The 20,276-nt window shown below is 42.3% G+C and overlaps 1 protein-coding gene across 1 annotated transcript in view; it reads left to right on the top strand.

Annotated features, from left to right (window-relative positions):
* LOC139748610 (MAP/microtubule affinity-regulating kinase 3-like) overlaps positions 1–20,276 on the top strand; it is a 370,334-nt gene that overhangs the window by 147,265 nt on the left and 202,793 nt on the right. The window contains exons 10-11 of the mRNA XM_071661752.1: positions 3,162–3,348; positions 4,808–5,026. Coding sequence (XP_071517853.1) covers positions 3,162–3,348; positions 4,808–5,026 — 406 coding nt within the window. The remainder of the gene's footprint in view (positions 1–3,161; positions 3,349–4,807; positions 5,027–20,276) is intronic.

The following is a 20,276-nucleotide window of genomic DNA, read 5'->3' as shown; positions in this document are numbered from 1 at the left end:
CCTTGCGCTACCTCGCAAACGCGGGAGACAGCGACAAAGCAAGAAAAAAAAAATTATTATTATTGTTGTTGTTGTATTTTAACTTTCTAAAAGTGCTTGTCCTCCTCGGGGGCTCAGATTGGGGTGTCTGAATGTGTGTGGATGTAACCAAGATGTGAAAAAAGGAGAGATAGGTAGTATGTTTGAGGAAAGGAACCTGGATGTTTTGGCTCTGAGTGAAACGAAGCTCATGGGTAAAGGGGAAGAGTGGTTTGGGAATGTCTTGGGAGTAAAGTTCGGGGTGAGTGAGAGGACAAGAGCAAGGGAAGGAGTAGCACTACTCCTGAAACAGGAGTTGTGGGAATGTGTGATAGAATGTAAGAAAGTAAATTCTAGATTAATATGGGTAAAACTGAAAGTTGATGGAGAGAGATGGGTGATTATTGGTGCATATGCACCTGGGCATGAGAAGAAAGATCATGAGAGGCAAGTGTTTTGGGAGTAGCTGAATGAATGTGTTAGTGGTTTTGATGCACAAGACCGGGTTATAGTGATGGGTGATTTGAATGCAAAGGTGAGTAATGTGGCAGTTGAGGGAATAATTGGTATACATGGGGTGTTTAGTGTTGTAAATGGAAATGGTGAAGAGCTTGTAGATTTATGTGCTGAAAAAGGACTGGTGATTGGGAATACCTGGTTTAAAAAGAGAGATATACATAAGTATACGTATGTAGGTAGGAGAGAGGTGGAGGGAACGAGGAGAAGTGGGAGACCAAATTGGAGGTGGAAAGATGGAGTGAAAAAGATTTTGAGTGATCGGGGCCTGAACATGCAGGAGGGTGAATGGCGGGCAAGGAATAGAGTGAATTGGATCGATGTGGTATACCGGGGTCGTGCTGTCAATGGATTGAATCAGGGCATGTGAAGCGTCTGGGGTAAACCATGGAAAGTTGTGTGGGGCCTGGATGTGGAAAGGGAGCTGTGGTTTCGGCCATTATTACATGACAGCTAGAGACTGAGTGTGAACGAATGTGGCCTTTGTTTTCTTTTCCTAGCGCTACCTTGCACACATGAGGGGGGAGGGAGATGTTATTCCATGTGTGGCGAGGTGGCAATGGGAATGAATAAGGGCAGACAGTATGAATTATTTACGTGTATATATGTATATGTCTGTGTGTGTATACATATGTGTACATTGAGATGTATAGGTATGTATATTTGCGTGTGTGGACGTGTATGTATATACATGTGTATGTGGGTGGGTTGGGCCTTTTCTTTCGTCTGTTTCCTTGCGCTACCTCACAAACGCGGGAGACAGCGACAAAGCAAAATTTATATAAAAATATATATATTATTATTTATTTATTTATTTATATTTATTTATGTTATTAGTATTATTATTATTATACTTGATCACTGTTTCCTGCATCAGCGAGGTATTGCCAGGAAACAGATGAAGAATGGCCCATCCATCCACACACACACACACACACACACACCCACCCACCCACCCACCCACCCACCTTTCCATGGTTTACCCCAGGTGCTTCACATGCCCTGGTTCACTCCATTGACAGCATGTTGACCCGATATACCACAAAATTCCAGATCACTTAATTCCTTGCATGCCTGTCACCCATCTGTATGTTCAGGCCCCAGTCACTCAAAATCTATTTCACTCCATCCTTCCACCACCAATTTGGTCTCCTGCTTCTCCTTGTTCCCTCTACCTCTGACACATCTATCCTCTTTGTCAACTTTCCCTCAGTCATTCTCACCATATGTCCAAACCTTTTCATCTCACCTTTATCTACCCTCTCACCCACACATTTTTTATTACCACGCACCTTTCTTACCCTTTCATTACTTACATGATCAAACCACCTCTCCACATATTGATTGTCCTCAAACATTTCATTTCCAACATATCCACCCTTCTCTGTACAACCCTATCTATAGCACATATCTTGCAACCATATAATATTGTTGGAAATACTGTTCCTTCAGACATACCCATTTTTGCTCTCTTAGATAACATTCTCTCTTTCCACACATTTTTCATTCTCCCAGATTCTTCTTCACTCCCTCCCCCACCCTGTGACTCGCTTCCATTTTCATGGTTCCATTCACTGCTGAGTCCACTTCCAGATATCTAAAACGCTTCACTTCCTCCAGTTTTTCTTCATTCAAACTTACTTCCCAATCAACTTGTCCCTCAACCCTGCTGAACCTAATAACTTTGCTCTTATGCACATTTAGTGTCAACTTTATCCTTTCACACACTTTTCCATGCAGAGTCACCAACTTCTGCAGTTTTTCACTTGAATCAGCCACCAGTGCTGTATCATCAGCATACAGCAACCTGACTCCTTTACCAGATCCTCTCATCCCAACACACTGCATACACACACACACACACACACACACACACACACACACACACACACAGGGTTAAGTTGTTTGGGAAAGATGTAAAGATAGTTGTATGGGTGGCACTTAAAGGGAGGGAGAACAGATGATTGGGAGATGTACAGGAGAAAGTGAAAAAAGACCAAGAGGAAGGTGCAGGGGTTGAATAAAATGGCAAATGTGAGTTATGATGAGCAAGTGTCAGTAAACTTCAGAGAGAATAAGATTTTATGTGGAATTTGATAGCATGGGGAAAATGAAAACAAATTGAAATATTAGTGAAGAGGTGCTAATGGAGAAGTGGTAGCAGTTAGTGATAAGGAGATAGATTAAGGATCTTGAAGGATTGTTGAATGTGTTTGATGGTGGGGTGGCAGATGTAGAGTGAGCATCTTGAAGGATTGTTAAGTGTGTGTGTGATGTTAGGATGGTAGATGTAGAGGGTTTGGTTTTGAGAGTTATGTGAAGTGAGAGTCATGGAAAATGGTTTGGTGAAGAGAGAAGAGGTGGGGAAAGCCTTGTATAAGAGTGGTAGATGATTGGCATATAATGACTGAAGATATGGGTAATTCAGACAGCATGCAGACATTTATAGAGTCAGATAGAGAATGTGAAAGGAGATAAGACCCCATAAGTGTAAAACCACCCATACATTCATTGCAAGTAAGTGATTAATGCTCGTAATCCTCCATCTTTCCAAATGCCAGTAACAGCCATGTCTGCTAGTTGGAGGCTGTTGCAAGGTGACTAATTTTTATTCATTCTTGTTTCAGCTTGAGAGTGACGGCTCCCGGTCAGGAAGTTCACTTTCATTGCGCAACGCCAGTCTAACACCAAGAGGCCAAGAGTCTAGTGGAGCCGCCCAGTCCCCCTCCCACTCCCATCGGGGAGTTCACCGCTCAGTCTCTGCCACCAACTCCAAGCCCTCTCGCAGAGCATCCTCCGGTGGGGAGACCATTCGTGAGTTGAAACACGGGCATCACAGCGGCTCTCACACCCACCCACACTGATCTTTCCTTGTCTTGTTTTACCCCCACCCCCCATCTCAGATGCACTCACAAATAACCTGTTTTGTTATTAAGCCTATTCTGACTGCTTATTGATCATTTATGTTAATATTTGATCTTAATTTTGTCTGTTTATCAACATCATGTCACCTAACCCTGCATTAAGAACAAGGTGGCGCATGCAGAATTTTATTGCGTCATTTCACTGAACATCGATTTGTCTCTATTGCATACTAACCTGCTCACGCTTCTGCTTAGCCAACAGCATGGGATACCATGATACAGGACTGTGGGGTATTGTTTAGGCAGCACTTTTCAGTGGTGTAGTTCCATACATGATACATCTTTATGCATTACACCAGCAGTGCAGAAAATTTTTTGCTCATTGAGGGCAGCATAGTCTTTCCATATTCTCTGTATGTTTACCGTATACTGTATAATTGCAATAACGAAGAATTTTTCTGTTGTAAGTTGATAATGGCTGGTATTTTACTTTCTGATGTGTCATTTAAGTATAACCCCAAGAGAAGATGCATTATAACTGTGATCACATTGTGGTTAATATTATAATCATAAAGAGTGCAATACCACTTCCCCAACCCAGGATACCTTTTGACTATGTTTTGATGGAATGCAATACCACTGTTATTCATCATGTGACTTGCCAGCTTAACATGGAATGCAACACCACCGTTGCTTCTCCATCGTGTGACCTGCTTCCTTCCCTGCATTCCTCAATTTTAGTTGAGGCCTATTTACATTTAACTGTTATGTGTTTATATGGACTGCAAGCAAACTAGATTGAGAGTGTTTTAGTAACACTACTTTGAAGATTGACGTACTTATAGTGATGATGCTTTTTCTTAATTGTTTTGTCATATGGATTAAGTTGTAGCCATTATTGAAGGCCAATTACTGTATGTTTGATTCTGTTGAACAAAAGCAAATGATTAGTTTTTACCAATATTTATGACTACTTATGAATGTGATTGATGCTTGACTGTAGAAGTTACAAGAAATGCACGTGTTGTTAGATGAGCTGATTATGTCCCCTTAAGATGGTATTAATATGCTTGGTGATGGATTATCCAACACAAGAAATACTGTTGCTTGCCTGTCTGAAATGCTGTAACCAGAGCCCAAGATGTCCGCTGTTTTTTTTATATATATGACATTGACTAGAAGTTGTGAATAGGCAATCTTATGTAGTTATGCAGAGGTGAAAAGCATATGCATAATTTTTAAGCTAATTATGAGTATAAGATGATGACTGAGTAAGTTGTATTAAGACCAAGATTTAGCTCGCCCTACTGCAGGAGAATAGTGATTATCACTGGCAGTCAAACTTGTCTTTGTGCTGCTACATGATCCCATAACACACATCACTCATGACACTCAACTCCACCGAACAGGTGGCGGAGGCACAACTCCCGTCACTACTAATGCACACAACCATGCGGGCACCAACAACTTCCGACGTCAGAACACGGTTGATTCTGCGACCATCAAGGAGAATACTGCTCGGCTGGCGCAAGGAGGGGTGCCCACCACCTCAGCCTCACGTTCGGCAGCACTCAAGAACCAAAATATTGCAGCCCTTGATCCCAGTGGGGCACCCAGCAAGCCTGGAGGTATTAAATACGGTTCTTGTTAGTTTTCTGAATTGCTGGGTGGCTGCAAAGTGGGTTTTGTGCCAATTTTTCATTTTTGCCAGAAGAGGCTAATTATTGTGGATCTTTGAGATTGAAATATTAAGATATTTTTTTAGGAGGGGATGGGGCTGGAAGTTGTCAAGTTTGGTATTTTTAAATGATCTGATAGGTTAGCATGGAAAAGTAGAATTTGAGAGTACAGTAAATCAGAAAGAAAGATGTAGGGGTTGTCTTAGAGTTTTAGGGAAGCTATGATGTATGAAATATGGCAGAAGTCTTCCTGTTGGATTATTTGTTCCATCTTATACTTGTTGATATGAATTCCTCAATTTTGTAGGTGTGGATAGGTAGATGTTGAAACTAAGATAGTAATGTTTAGTATAAAACTAAAGGTTAGAGGGAAGATGAAGATGATGATGAAATAGGTGTTGCCCAAGTGTGACTGGAAAGGTTTATGGCAGGAGTATCTCTTAAAGTGTGGTAGAAGGTTTTAGAGGGAATAATTAGGAGTAATTGTGAATAAAAGTAAGGTAACAAAGTGCAGCAGGGGGATGAAACAGGATGGTTTAAATAGGGTGGACCTGGAGGAAGTGAAGTGCGGTAGATATCCAGGAGTAGACACCAATAATATGGAAAGAACCATGGGGGCTGAAGAAGTCATCGTCCATGAGGGCAATAATGGGTATTTTTGAAGACATTGTAATGAAAAGAGTGTCTTAAGGATATGTTCGAAGGCATTTTAAGAAAGGAAGTGTCTTTGGCCTTGAATGCAGAAGAAGCAAGAGTTTTGATGTGTTAGAGAAAAGATTATATGTGGTTTGAGAAGGGTTTATTATTTAAGGAAAGTTAGGGAGAGGATTGGTATTAAGCACAGTTTGATTTAGAGGGCAAACCTTGGTGTACTAGAAAGTATGGTTTGGACACATGGAGAATATGAGTTAAGAATAATTGACTTACTGGATCCCTTTGTAATGCATATACGACTTTATCTTTTGATGAAACTTCTTGCTGCTTCTTGTAACTTTTCATTTTGTCCTTATATGCACAATTGCTTTTAAGAGGCCTCTGTCATTGAAATTCATTTTCTCCTGATCCATAGATGCAAATACTGTTTGCTCTCTTTAGTATGAGTCTGTTTCCCATATCTCTGTATATGTACTGCTTCCCATACTATTACCATTACCTTCCTACCTAAGGATCCCCTTCTTTAGAGCTCCTGCAGCACACGAGAAGCTGACTATATCCAGTGGGCGGGAAAGTAGGTCTAAATGGGAGGTATATTGTGTGTATCTTTGTGGTGTAAACACAGGACAATTAAGGAGTAAGTGTTTAAAATCTTGTGTTTGGAAATTGCTTCTGGTGCATTTAGTCTTATGTTTAACCAGTGAGAATGTAGATGAGAAAGAATAAATTTCTCAGGTTTGATGAGTGTAATTTCAGAAAAACGTATGTATGATGGAGTGAAGTTTAACCTTTAAATTCTGGAAGTCATCATATGTAGACTTGTTCAGCAGGTTCCGGAAATTATCGTGTGAGATAACTTGTGTGGGCTTTTATAATCCCTCACCAGTATTTTGACATTAATTTGGCTCCTAAGGGTAGCATTGGTTCTTCAATATAGATGCTTCCTCCAGACACTATTACCCTCTTGGAGCAATTTGTAGTGTAAATAGATATGTAAGTATATGTAAATGTATGTATGTGTGTAAATTTATGTGAATGTGTAAAAATCATAGAGTGACGTGTCATTTTGTGAATTTGAATCACGAGGTCCACCCCATTATCTTAACCTTCCACCTGCCTTCCATATGTAAATATATGTAGATGTGCAAATATATTCGAATGTGTGGAAGTGTATTTATGAATACAAGACTGTTACACAAGTGATAAGGGTCATTTTGTGAATTTGCATCAGAATGATACCCAACTCCTCCCGGCATTACATATCTCTTCTTTCTCACTTTCTAACAAATTTGAGTTAAGAGAAAATGTGTTTTACTTGAAAGCCTTTCAACAGGGAAGATACAGGGTATATGTATATGTATGTAAAGGTTGAAATGTATAGGTATGTATGTACATGACAGCTAGAGACTGAGTGTGAACGAATGTGGCCTTTGTTGTCTTTTCCTAGCGCAACCTCGCGCAGATGCAGGAGGAGGGAGTTGTTATTTCATGTGTGGCAGGGTGGTGATGGGAATGAATAAGGGCAGACAGTATGAATTATGTACATGTGTATATATGTATATGTCTGTGTGTGTATATATGTGTATACGTTGAGATGTATAGGTATTTATATGTGTGTGTGAACGTGTATGTATATACATGTGTATGTGGGTGGGTTGGGCCATTTTTTCGTGTGTTTCCTTGCGCTACCTCGCTAATGCGGGAGACAGCGACAAAATATAATAAAAAAAAGATATATGGATATATACACATGTACATATTCATACTTGCTGCCTTCATCCATTCCCGTCGCCACCCCACCACAGTACATATTCATACTTGCTGCCTTCATCCATTCCTGTCGCCACCCCACCACACATGAAAGAGTACCCCCCTCCCCCCATGCGCACGTGAGGTAGTGCTTGGAAAGGACAACAAAGACCACATTCATTCATGCTCAGTCTCAAGCTGTCATATGTAATGCACTAAAACCACAGCTCCCTTTCCACATCCAGGCCCCTCAAAACTTTCAATGGTTTACCCCAGATGCTTCACATGCCCTGGTTCAATCCATTGACACCACGTCCACCCTGGTATACCACATCATTCCAATGCACTCTCTTCCTTGCATGCCTTTCACCCCCCCTGTATGTTCAGGCCCTGATCACTCCAGTTTTTACTTTTCCAAGGGAGGGAGTGGAGAGGGGGGGGGGGGGGTAAGGATTTTCCCTTTTGGGCTCGGTCCTCTGTTCTTGGTGCTGCCTCGCTAGCGCAGGAAATGGCGAATGTGTATGAAAAAAAGATACGTATATAGATGTGTATGTGGGTGGATTGGGCTATTCCTCATCTGTTTCCTCTACCTCACTAATGCAGGAGGCGGTGTTAAGTATGATATAAAAAAGAATATATATACATGACAGCTAGAGACTGTGTGAACGAATGGGGCCTTTGTTGTCTTTCCTAGTGCTACCTCGCACACATGAGGGGGGAGGGGGTTGTTATTTCATGTATGGCGTGGCAGCGATGGGAATGAATAAAGGCAGACAGTATGAATTATGTACATGTGTATATATGTATACGTCTGTGTGTGTGTATATATGTATACGTCTGTGTGTGTGTATATATGTATACGTTGAGATGTATAGGTATGTATATTTGCGTATGTGGAGGTGTATGTGGTTGGGTTGGGCCATTCTTTCATCTGTTTCCTTGCGCTACCTCGCTAACGTGGGAGACAGCGACAAAGCAAAATAAATAAATATAGATATGTATATTTTGCTTTGCTTTGTCGCTGTCTCCTGCGTTAGCGAGGTAGCGCAAGGAAACAGACGAAAGAACGGCCCAACCCACCCATATACACATGTATATACATGCACGTCCACACATGCAAATATACATACCTATACACATGCAAATATACATGTGTATGGGGGTGGGTTAGGCCATTTCTTTCGTCTGTTTCCTTGAGCTACCTCGCAAACGCGGGAGACAGCGACAAAGCAAAAAAAAAAAATATATTATTTTTTTATTTTGCTTTGTCGCTGTCTCCCGTGTTTGCGAGGTAGTGCAAGGAAACAGACGAAAGAAATGGCACAACCTACCCCCATACACAATGTACACACACACACGCCCACACACGCAAATATACATACCTATACATCTCAATGTACACATATATATACACACACAGACACATACATATATACCCATGCACACAGTTTACACTGTCTGCCCCTATTCATTCCCATCACCACCTCGCCACACATGGAATACCATCCCCCTCCCCCCCTCATGTGTGCGAGGTAGCACTAGGAAAAGACAACAAAGGCCCCATTCATTCACACTCAGTCTCCAGCTGTCACGCAATAATGCCCAAAACCACAGCTCCCTCTCCACATCCAGGCCCCACAGAACTTTCCATGGTTTACCCCAGACGCTTCACATGCCCTGATTCAATCCACTGACAGCACGTCAACCCCAGTATACCACATCAATCCAATTCCTTGCCCGCCTTTCACCCTCCTGCATGTTCAGGCCCCGATCACACAAAATCTTTTTCACTCCATCTTTCCACCTCCAATTTGGTCTCCCACTTCTCCTCATTCCCTCCACCTCTGACACATATATCCTCTTGGTCAATCTTTCCTCACTCATTCTCTCCATGTACCCAAACCATTTCAAAACACCCTCTTCTGCTCTCTCAACCACGCTCTTTTTATTTCCACACATCTCTCTTACCCTTACATTACTTACTCGATCAAACCACCTCACACCACACATTGTCCTCAGACATCTCATTTCCAGCACATCCACCCTCCTGCGCACAACTCTATCCATTGCCCATGCCTCGCAACCATACAACATTGTTGGAACCACTATTCCTTCAAACATACCCATTTTTGCTTTGCGAGATAATGTTCTCGACTTCCACACATTCTTCAAGGCTCCCAGGATTTTCGCCCCCTACCCCACCCTATGATTCACTTCCGCTTCCATGGTTCCATCCGCTGCCAGATCCACTCCCAGATATCTAAAACACTTTACTTCCTCCAGTTTTTCTCCATTCAAACTTACCTCCCAGTTGACTTGACCCTCAACCCTACTGTACCTAATAACCTTGCTCTTATTCACATTTACTCTTAACTTTCTTCTTTCACACACTTTACCAAACTCAGTCACCAGCTTCTGCAGTTTCTCACATGAATCAGCCACCAGCGCTGTGTCATCAGCGAACAACAACTGACCCACTTCCCAAGTTCTCTCATCCACAACAGACTTCATACTTGCCCCTCTTTCCAAAACTCTTGCATTCACCTCCCTAACAACCCCATCCATAAACAAATTAAACAACCATAGAGACATCACACACCCCTGCCGCAAACCTACATTCACTGAGAACCAATCACTTTCCTCTCTGCCTACACGTACACATGCCTTACATCCTCGATAAAAACTTTTCACTGCTTCTACCAACTTTCCTCCCACACCATATATTCTTAATACCTTCCACAGAGCATCTCTATCAACTCTATCATATGCCTTCTCCAGATCCATAAATGCTACATACAAATCCATTTGCTTTTCTAAGTATTTCTCACATACATTCTTCAAAGCAAACACCTGATCCACACATCCTCTACCACTTCTGAAATATTTTTTCGCATTACCCACGTCAGTGAGGTAGCATTAAGAACGAGAGGACTGAGCCTTAGAGGGAATACATAGAACAAATATGATATTCAAATGTGAAGGTGAGTCATGTGGCAGTTTAGGGTGTATATGGGGTATTTAGTGTTGTGAATGGAAATGGTGATGAGCTTGTGGATTTGTGTGCTGTAAAAAAAGACTGGTAATTGTGAATACCTGGCATAAAAAGAGAGGTGTTCATTAGTATATGTATGTGAGTTTGAGAGATGGTCAAAGGGCGTTCGTTATTGGATTATGTGTTAATTGATAGGTGTGTAAAAGAGAGACTTTTGGATGTTAATGTGCTGAGAGGGGCAGCTGGAGGGATGTCTGATCACTGCTTCGTGGAGGCGAAGGTGAAGATTTGTAGAAGTTTTCAAAAAAGAAAGAGAGAATGTTTGGGAGAAAAGAGTGGTGAGAGTAAGTGAGCTTGGAAAGGAGACTTGTGTGAGGAAGTACCAGGAGAGAGAGTGTAGAGTGGCAATAGGTGAGAGCAAATGATGTGAGGGAAGTGGGTGAGGAATGGGATGTATTTAGGGAAGCAGTGATGGAATGTGCAAAAGATGCATGTGGCATGAGACAGGGGGGAGGTGGGCTGATTAGAAAGGGTAGTAAGTGTTGGGATGAAGAAGTAAAGTTGTTAGAGAAAGAGAAAAGAGAGGCATTTGGATGATGATTGCAAGGAAGGGAGTGCAGATGACTGGGAGATGTATGAAAGAAAGCAGCAGGTAAAGAGTAAGGTGCAAGGGTTAAAGAAGAGGGCAATTGAAAGTTGGAGTGAGAGAGTATCTTTAAGTTTTAGGGAGAATAAAAAGATGCTTTTGAAGGAGGTAAATAATGTGCATAAGACAAGAGAGCAAATGGGAACATCGGTGAAGGGGGCAAGTGGGGAAGTAATAATGGGTAGTGATGAAGTGAGAAGGATATGGAGTGAATATTTTGAAGGATTGTTGAATGTGTTTGATGAGAGTAGCAGATATAGGATGTTTTGGTCAGAGTGATGTACGAAGTGAGAGGGTTAGAGAGGATGATTTGGTGAAGAGAGCAGAGGGAGTGAAAGCTTTGCAGATGAAATCTGGCAAGGCAGCAGGTTTGGATGGTATTGCAGTGGAATTTATTTAAAAAGGGGGTGACTCTGTTGTTGATTGGTTGGCAAGGCTATTCAGTGTATGTATGGACCATGGTGAAGTGCCTGAGGATTGGCAGAATGCATGCATAGTGCCATTGTACAAACGCAAAGGGGATAAAGATGAGTGTTCAAACTACAGAGGCATAAATTTGTTGAGGGTTCCTGGGAAATTATATGGGAGGGTAGTGATTGAGAGGTTGAAGACAGGTACAGAGGATCAGATCGGGAAGGAGCAGTATGGTTTCTGAAGTGGTAGAGGATGTGTGGATCAGGTGTGTGCTTTGAAGAATGCATGCGAGAAATGCTTAGAAAAAAAATGGATTTATATGTAGCATTTTTGGATCTGGAGAAGGCATATGAAAGGGTTGATAGAGATGCTTTGTGGAAAGTTTTAAGAGTATATGGTGTGTGAGGTAAGTTGTTAGAAGTAATGAAAAGTTTTTACCAAGGATAAAAGGCATGGTTATGAGAAGGAAGAGGGGGAGAGTGATTGGTTCTCAGTGAATTTTGGTTTGTGGCAGGGGTGTGTGATGTCTCCAAGAATGTTTTTGTTTATGGATGGGGTGGTTAGGGAGGTAAATGCAAGAGTTTTGGAGAGAGGAGTGAGTATGCAGTCTGTTGTGGATGAGAGGACTTGGGAAGTGAGACAGTTAATGTTTGCCAATGATACAGCACTAGCGGCTGATTTGTGTGAAAACTGCCGGGGTTGGTGACTTGAGTTTAGAGAAGTGTGCAAAAGGAAAAAGTTGAAAGTAAATGTGAATAAGAGCGAGGTTGTTAGGTTCAGTGGGGTTGAGGAACAAGTTAATTAGGATATAAGTTTGAATGGAGAAAAACTGGAGGAAGTGAAGTATTTTAGATATATGGGATTGTCTTAGCAGTGGATGGAACCACTGCTCTCTATCCACATTCAGGCCCCACAGACCTTTTCATGGTTTACCCCAGATGCTTCACATGACTTTGTTCAGTCCATTGACAGCACGTCGACCCCGGTATACCAAAATTCACTCTTTTCTTTGCATGCATCTCACCGTCCTCTATGTTGAGGCCCAGGTTGCTCAAAATCTTTTTCACTCCATCCCTCCACATTCAATTTGGTCTCCCGCTTCTTGTTTCCCTCACCTCTGACACATATATTCTCTTTGTCAATCTCTCCTCACCCATTCTCTCCATATGTCCAAACCATTTCAACACACCCTCTTCTGCTCTCTCAACCACACACTTTTTTTATTTCCACACCTCTTTCCCTTTCATTGCTTACTCGATCAAACCACCTCACACCACACATTCTCCTCATACATTTCATTTCCAACACACCCATCCTTCTCCCTACAACCCTATCTATAGCACATATGCAGCCATATGGTGTTGTTGGAACTACTAAACTTTCAAACATACCCATTTTTGCTTTCCGAGATAATGTTCTCTCCTTCCACACTTTCTTCATTGCTCCCAGAACTTTCGCCCCTCCCCCACCCTGTGACTCATTTCTGCTTCCATAGGTCCATTTGCTGCTAAGTCCATTCTCAGAAATCTAAAACACTTTACTTCCTCCAGTTTTTCTTCATTCAAATGTACATTCCAATTAAGTTGTCCCTCAACCCTACTAAACCTAATAACCTTGCTCTTATTCACATTTACTCTCAACATTCTCCTTTCTCCTTTCACACACTTTTCCAAACTCAATCACCAACCTCTGCAGTTTCGTACATGAATCAGCCACTAGGGATGTATCATCAGCGAATAACAACTGACTCACTTCCCAGTCCTTCTCATACCGAACAGACTACATACTCGCCCCTCTCTCCAAAACTTTTGCATTTATCTTCCAAACCAATCCATCCATAAACATTAAACAAACACCTCCCGCAAGCCGAAATTTGCTGGGAACCAGTCACTCTCCTCTCTCCCTACTCAAACACATGCCTTACATCCTTGGTAAACACTTTTCACTTCTTCTAGCAACTTACTTCCCATACCAGATACTCTTAGAACCTATCACCCATATCATATGCCTTCTCCAGATCCATAAATACCACATACAAATCCATCTGTTTTTCTATTTGTCACATACATTCTTCAAAGCAAACAGGTGATCCACACATCCTCCACCACTTCGGTAACCACACTGCTCTTCCCAGTCTAATGCTCTGTACATGCTTTCACCCTTTCAGTCAATACCCTCTTGTATTATTTCCCAGGAGTACTCAACAAACTTATGCCTCTCTAGTTTGAACACTTGCCTTTACCCCCTTTTCCTTTGTACAGTGGCCTTAGCTTTATGCATGCATTCTGCCCATCCTCAGGCACTTCACCATGGTCTATACATACATTGAATATCCTTACCAACCATTCAACAACACATTTGCCTCCTTTTTTTTTGATTAATTCCTCTGCAATACCATCCAAATCAGCCACCTTGCCAGATTTCATCTGCAAAGCTTTTACTACCTCTTCTCTCTTTACCAAACCATACTCCCTGGCCCTCTCACTTTGCGCACCACCCCGACCAAAACACCCTATATCTGCCATTCTGTCATCAAATGCATTCATTAAACCTTCAAAATATTTGCTGATTTTCCTTGTGAACTTCATCACTACCAAATGCATTCAACAAACCTGCAAAATATTTGCTGATATCCCTTCTGAACTTCATCACTACCTGTTATTACTTCCCCACTTGCCCCCTTCACCAATTTTCCCATTTGTTCTTTTGTCTTATGTAACTTATTTGCCTCCTCCTAAAACATCTTTTTATTCTCCGTAAAATTTAATGATCACTCTCTCCCCCCAACTCTCATTTGCCCCCTTTTTCAACCCTTGCACTTTTCTTCTGACCTTCTGCTGCTTTCTTTTATACATATCCCATTCAGTTGCACTACTTCCCTGTAAGTATCGTCCAAATGCCTCTCTTTTCTCTTTCACAAACAACATTACTTCATCCCACCACTCTTTACCCTTTCTAATCCACCCCCCTCCTACCTTTCTCATGCCACATGCATCTTTTGCACAAGCCATCACTGCCTCAATCTCTCCTTGCACTTCCTCACACAAGTCTTCTTTCCAAGCTCTCTTACTCTTGCCACTCTCTTCTCCCCCAACATTCTCTCTTTCTTTTTTGAAAGCCTCTACAGATCTTCATCTTTGCCTCCACAAGATAATGATGAGACTTCCCTCCAACTGCCCCTCTCAGCATATTAACTTCCAAAACTCTCTCTTTTACACACCTATCAATTAACACATCATCCAATAATGCCCTTTGACTATCTCTCCTACTCACATATGTATACTTATGAATATCTCTTTTTAAACCTGGTATATTCAATCACCAGTATTTTTTCAGCACACAAATGCACAAGCTCCTCACCATTTCCATTTACAGCATTGAACACTCCATGTTTACCAATGATACCTTCGACTGCCACATTACTCAGCTTCGCATTGAAATCACCCGTCACCATAACCAGGCCTTGTGCATTAAAGCTGCCAACACACTCACTCAGCTGCTCCCAAGGCGCTTGCCTCTCATGATCTCTCTTCTCATGAACAGGCACATAAGCACTAATAATCACCCATCTCTCTTCATCCACTTTCAGTTTTTCCCACATCAATGTAGAATATACTTTCGTACACTCAATCACATGCTCCCCCAACCCGTTTCGCTCTTGTCCTCTCACCAACCTGACTTTACTCTCAAGACTTTCCCAAAACACTCTTTCCCTTTACCCTCGAGCTTCATTTCACTCGGAGCTGTAACATCCAGGTTTCTTTCCTCAAACATATACCTGTCTCTCCTTTCTTCTCATCTTGGTCACATCCACACACATTTAGACACCCCAGTCTTAGCCTTCGAGGAGGATGAGCACTCCCCGCTTGACTCCTTCTGTTTCCCATTTTAGAAATTGAAATACAAGGAGGGGAGGGTTTCCAGCCCCCTCTCCCACTCCCTTTAGTTACCTTCTATGACATGCGGGAAACGTGGGAAGTATTCTTTCTCCTGTATCCCGAGGGATAGATTATTATTATGATTTTTTCTATTTTATTATTATACTTGGTCGCAGTCTCCTGTGTTAGCGAGGTAACGCAAGGAAACAGACGAAAGAATGGCCTAACCCACCCATATACACATGCATATACATAAATGCCTACACACGCACATATACATACCTATACGTTTCATCGTATACATACATATAAATACACAGACATATATTTATCCCTGGGGATAGGGGAGAAAGAATGCTTCCCACGTATTCCCTGCGTGTCGTAGAAGGCGACTAAAAAGGGAAGGGAGTGGGGGGCTGGAAATCCTCCCCTCTCTTTTTTAGTTTTCCTAATGAAGGAACAGAGGAGGGGGCCAAGTGAGGATATTCCCTAAAAGGCTCAGTCCTCTGGTCTTAACGCTACCTTGCTAACGCGGGAGATGGCGAATAGTATGAAAAAAAAAAAAAAATTATTTTATTTATTATGCTTTGTTGCTGTCTCCCGCGTTAGCGAGGTAGCGCAAGGAAACAGACGAAAGAATGGCCCAACCCACCCACATACACATGTATATACATACACGTCCACACACGCAAATATACATACCTATACATCTCAACGTATACATATGTATACACAGACATATACATATATCACATACACACAGACATATACATATATACACATGTAGATAATTCATACTGTCTGCCTTTATTCATTCCCATCGCCACCTTGCCACACATGAAATAACAACCCCCTCCCCCTCATGTGTGCAAGGTAGTGCTAGGAAAAGACAACAAAGGCCCCATTCGTTCACACTCAAGTCTCTAGCTGTCATGTAATAATGCACCAAAACCACAGCTCCCTTTCCACATCCAGGACCCACAGAACTTTCCATGGTTTACCCCAGACGCTTCACATGCCCTGGTTCAATCCAATGACAGCACGTCAACCCCAGTATACCACATCGTTCCAATTCACTCTATTCCTTGCACGCCTTTCACCTCTTGTATGTTCAGGCCCCGATCACTCAAAATCTTTTTCACTCCATCTTTCCACCTTCAATTTGGTCTCTCACTTCTCCTCGTTCCCTCCACCTCTGACACATATATCCTCTTGGTCAATCTTTCCTCACTCATTCTCTCCATGTGCCCAAACCATTTCAAAACACCCTCTTCTGCTCTCTCAACCACGCTCTTTTTGTTTCCACACATCTCTCTTACCCTTACGTTACTTACTCGATCAAACCACCTTACACCACACATTGTCCTCAAACATCTCATTTCCAGCACATCCATCCTCCTGCGCACAACTCTATCCATAGCCCACGCCTCGCAACCATACAACATTGTTTGAACCACTATTCCTTCAAACATACCCATTTTTGCTTTCTGAGATAATGTTCTCGACTTCCACACATTCTTCAAGGCTCCCAGGATTTTCGCCCCCTCCCCCATCCTATGATCCACTTCCGCTTCCATGGTTCCATCCGCTGCCAGATCCACTCCCAGATATCTAAAACACTTTACTTCCTCCAGTTTTTCTCCATTCAAACTTACCTCCCAATTGACTTGACCCTCAACCCTACTGTACCTAATTACCTTGCGCTTATTCACGTTTACTCTTAACTTTCTTCTTTCACACACTTTACCAAACTCAGTCACCAGCTTCTGCAGTTTCTCACATGAATCAGCCACCAGCGCTGTATCATCAGCGAACAACAACTGATTCACTTCCCAAGCTCTCTCATCCCCAACAGACTTCATACTTGCCCCTCTTTCCAAAACTCTTGCATTCACCTCCCTATGTATACATATCTTTTTTTCTTTTAAACTATTCGCCATTTCCCAAGTTAGCGAGGTAGCATTAAGAACAGAGGACTGGGCCTTTGAGGGAATACCCTCACCTGGCCCAATTCTCTGTTCCTTCTTTTGGAAAATTAAAAAAAAAAACGAGAGGGGAGGATTTCCAGCCCCCCGCTCCCTCCCCTTTTAGTCGCCTTCTACGACACGCAGGGAATACGTGGGAAGTATTCTTAATCCCCTATCCCCAGGGATACATATATACATATATGTATACATATATGTATACATAAACTCCTATACACGCATGGATACATACATATACATATAAACATATACATCTTTCTTTCTTTCGTACTATTCGCCATTTCCCGCATTAGCGAGGTAGCATTAAGAACAGAGGACTGGGCCTTTGAGGGAATATCCTCACCTGGCCCCCTTCTCTGTTCCCTCTTTTGGAAAATTGAAAAAAATGAGAGGGGAGGATTTCCAGCCACCCGCTCCCTCCCCTTTTAGTCGCCTTCTACGACACGCAGGGAATACGTGGGAAGTATTCTTTCTCCCCTATCCCCAGGGATAACATATACATACAAAGACATATTCATATATACACATGTACATATTCATGCTTGCTTTCATCCATTACTGTCGCTACCCCACCACACAGGAAATAACATCACCCACCTCCCCTTGAGTGAGGTAGTGCATGGAAAATACAAAAAACACCACATTCATTTGCACTCAGTCTCTAGCTGTCATGTTTAATGCACCAAAACCACATCTCTCTGTTCACATCCGTGCCTCACAGACCTTTCCAGACGCTTCACATACCCTGGTTCAGTCCATTGATAGCATGTCGACCCTGGTATACTCGCCCTCCTGTATGTTCGGGCCTCGATCGCTCAACATCTTTTTCACTCCTTCCTTCCACCTCCAATTTGGTTTCCTGCTTCTCCTTGTTCCCTCCACCTCTGACACATATATTGTCTTTGTGAGTGTTTCCTCACTCATTCTGTCCACATGTCCAAACCATTTCAACACACCCTCTTCTGTTCTTTCAACCACACTCCTGTTACCACACATCTCTCTTACCCTTACATAACATTTTTTTTTTTATTTTTTTTTTTTTTATTTTTTATACTTTGTCGCTGTCTCCCGCGTTTGCGAGGTAGCGCAAGGAAACAGACGAAAGAAATGGCCCCCCCCCCCATACACATGTACATACACACGTCCAGACACGCAAATATACATACCTACACAGCTTTCCATGGTTTACCCCAGACGCTTCACATGCCTTGCTTCAATCCACTGACAGCACGTCAACCCCTGTATACCACATGACTCCAATTCACTCTATTTCTTGCCCTCCTTTCACCCTCCTGCATGTTCAGGCCCCGATCACACAAAATCTTTTTCACTCCATCTTTCCACCTCCAATTTGGTCTCCCTTACATAACATACTCTATTATTATTATACACTATCGCTGTTTCCTGCGTCAGCGAGGTAGCACCAGGAAACAGACTAAGAAAGGCTCATGCACTCATATACACATATATATTCATAAATGCCCGTACGCATACATGTCAACATATACACATATACATACACTGACATATACATACATATATACGCATGTACTTATTCATACTTGCTTGCCTTCATCCCCGGCGCTACCTTGCCCCACAGTAAACAGCATTGCTACCCCTTGCTTCAGCATGGTCGCACCTGGAAAGCAAACGACAAAAAGGGCCCCATTCGTTCATACTCCATGTCAAGCTGTCATTTGTATTATCCTGTATTATATTCCAAAAGAAGGAAGAGGGGAAAGAGCCAAATGAGGATGTTTTCTCCTCAAAGATTCAGCAATCTGTTGTGGATGCTACCTCACTCATAATTGAGAAACAAATAAGCAAAAGTAAAGAAGGTATTTATATGTATAGGGGAGAAAAGATTTCTTGAGTATTTCCTGCATGGCAGAGAGGATGACTAAGAGGGACTGGAAACCCTTTCCATCTTGTAATTGAATGGAAGCATGGGAGCTGAAGTAAACTGTAAATTGGATGGGGGGGGGGGCAAAGGTCGTGAGTGTATAGGTGAATGTGTGGAAAGAGTGGTCACTGTCTTGAATGGAAAAGATTGGTATGTGTGATGGTATAGTAGTCCCAGCAATGCTGTATGGATACTAGATGTGTGTCTTAAACTAGAATGTTTAGAAAAAGGCAAATGTGTTGGAAGTCAGATGAACTTGTGAGGGCATAATGCCATTTGAGAAGGGTTGAATACTGCTCCTGTGTGTTGTAGAACCACTGCTCTCTATCCACATTCAGGCCCCACAGACCTTTTCATGGTTTACCCCAGATGCTTCACATGACTTTGTTCAGTCCATTGACAGCACGTCGACCCCGGTATACCAAAATTCACTCTTTTCTTTGCATGCATCTCACCGTCCTCTATGTTGAGGCCCAGGTTGCTCAAAATCTTTTTCACTCCATCCCTCCACATTCAATTTGGTCTCCCGCTTCTTGTTTCCCTCACCTCTGACACATATATTCTCTTTGTCAATCTCTCCTCACCCATTCTCTCCATATGTCCAAACCATTTCAACACACCCTCTTCTGCTCTCTCAACCACACACTTTTTTTATTTCCACACCTCTTTCCCTTTCATTGCTTACTCGATCAAACCACCTCACACCACACATTCTCCTCATACATTTCATTTCCAACACACCCATCCTTCTCCCTACAACCCTATCTATAGCACATATGCAGCCATATGGTGTTGTTGGAACTACTAAACTTTCAAACATACCCATTTTTGCTTTCCGAGATAATGTTCTCTCCTTCCACACTTTCTTCATTGCTCCCAGAACTTTCGCCCCTCCCCCACCCTGTGACTCATTTCTGCTTCCATAGGTCCATTTGCTGCTAAGTCCATTCTCAGAAATCTAAAACACTTTACTTCCTC

The sequence above is a fragment of the Panulirus ornatus genome, chromosome 5, assembly GCF_036320965.1.
Source record: "Panulirus ornatus isolate Po-2019 chromosome 5, ASM3632096v1, whole genome shotgun sequence".
In the NCBI taxonomy this organism is placed as follows: Eukaryota; Metazoa; Arthropoda; class Malacostraca; order Decapoda; family Palinuridae; genus Panulirus; species Panulirus ornatus.
This window is presented reverse-complemented; position numbering and strand designations above follow the sequence as displayed.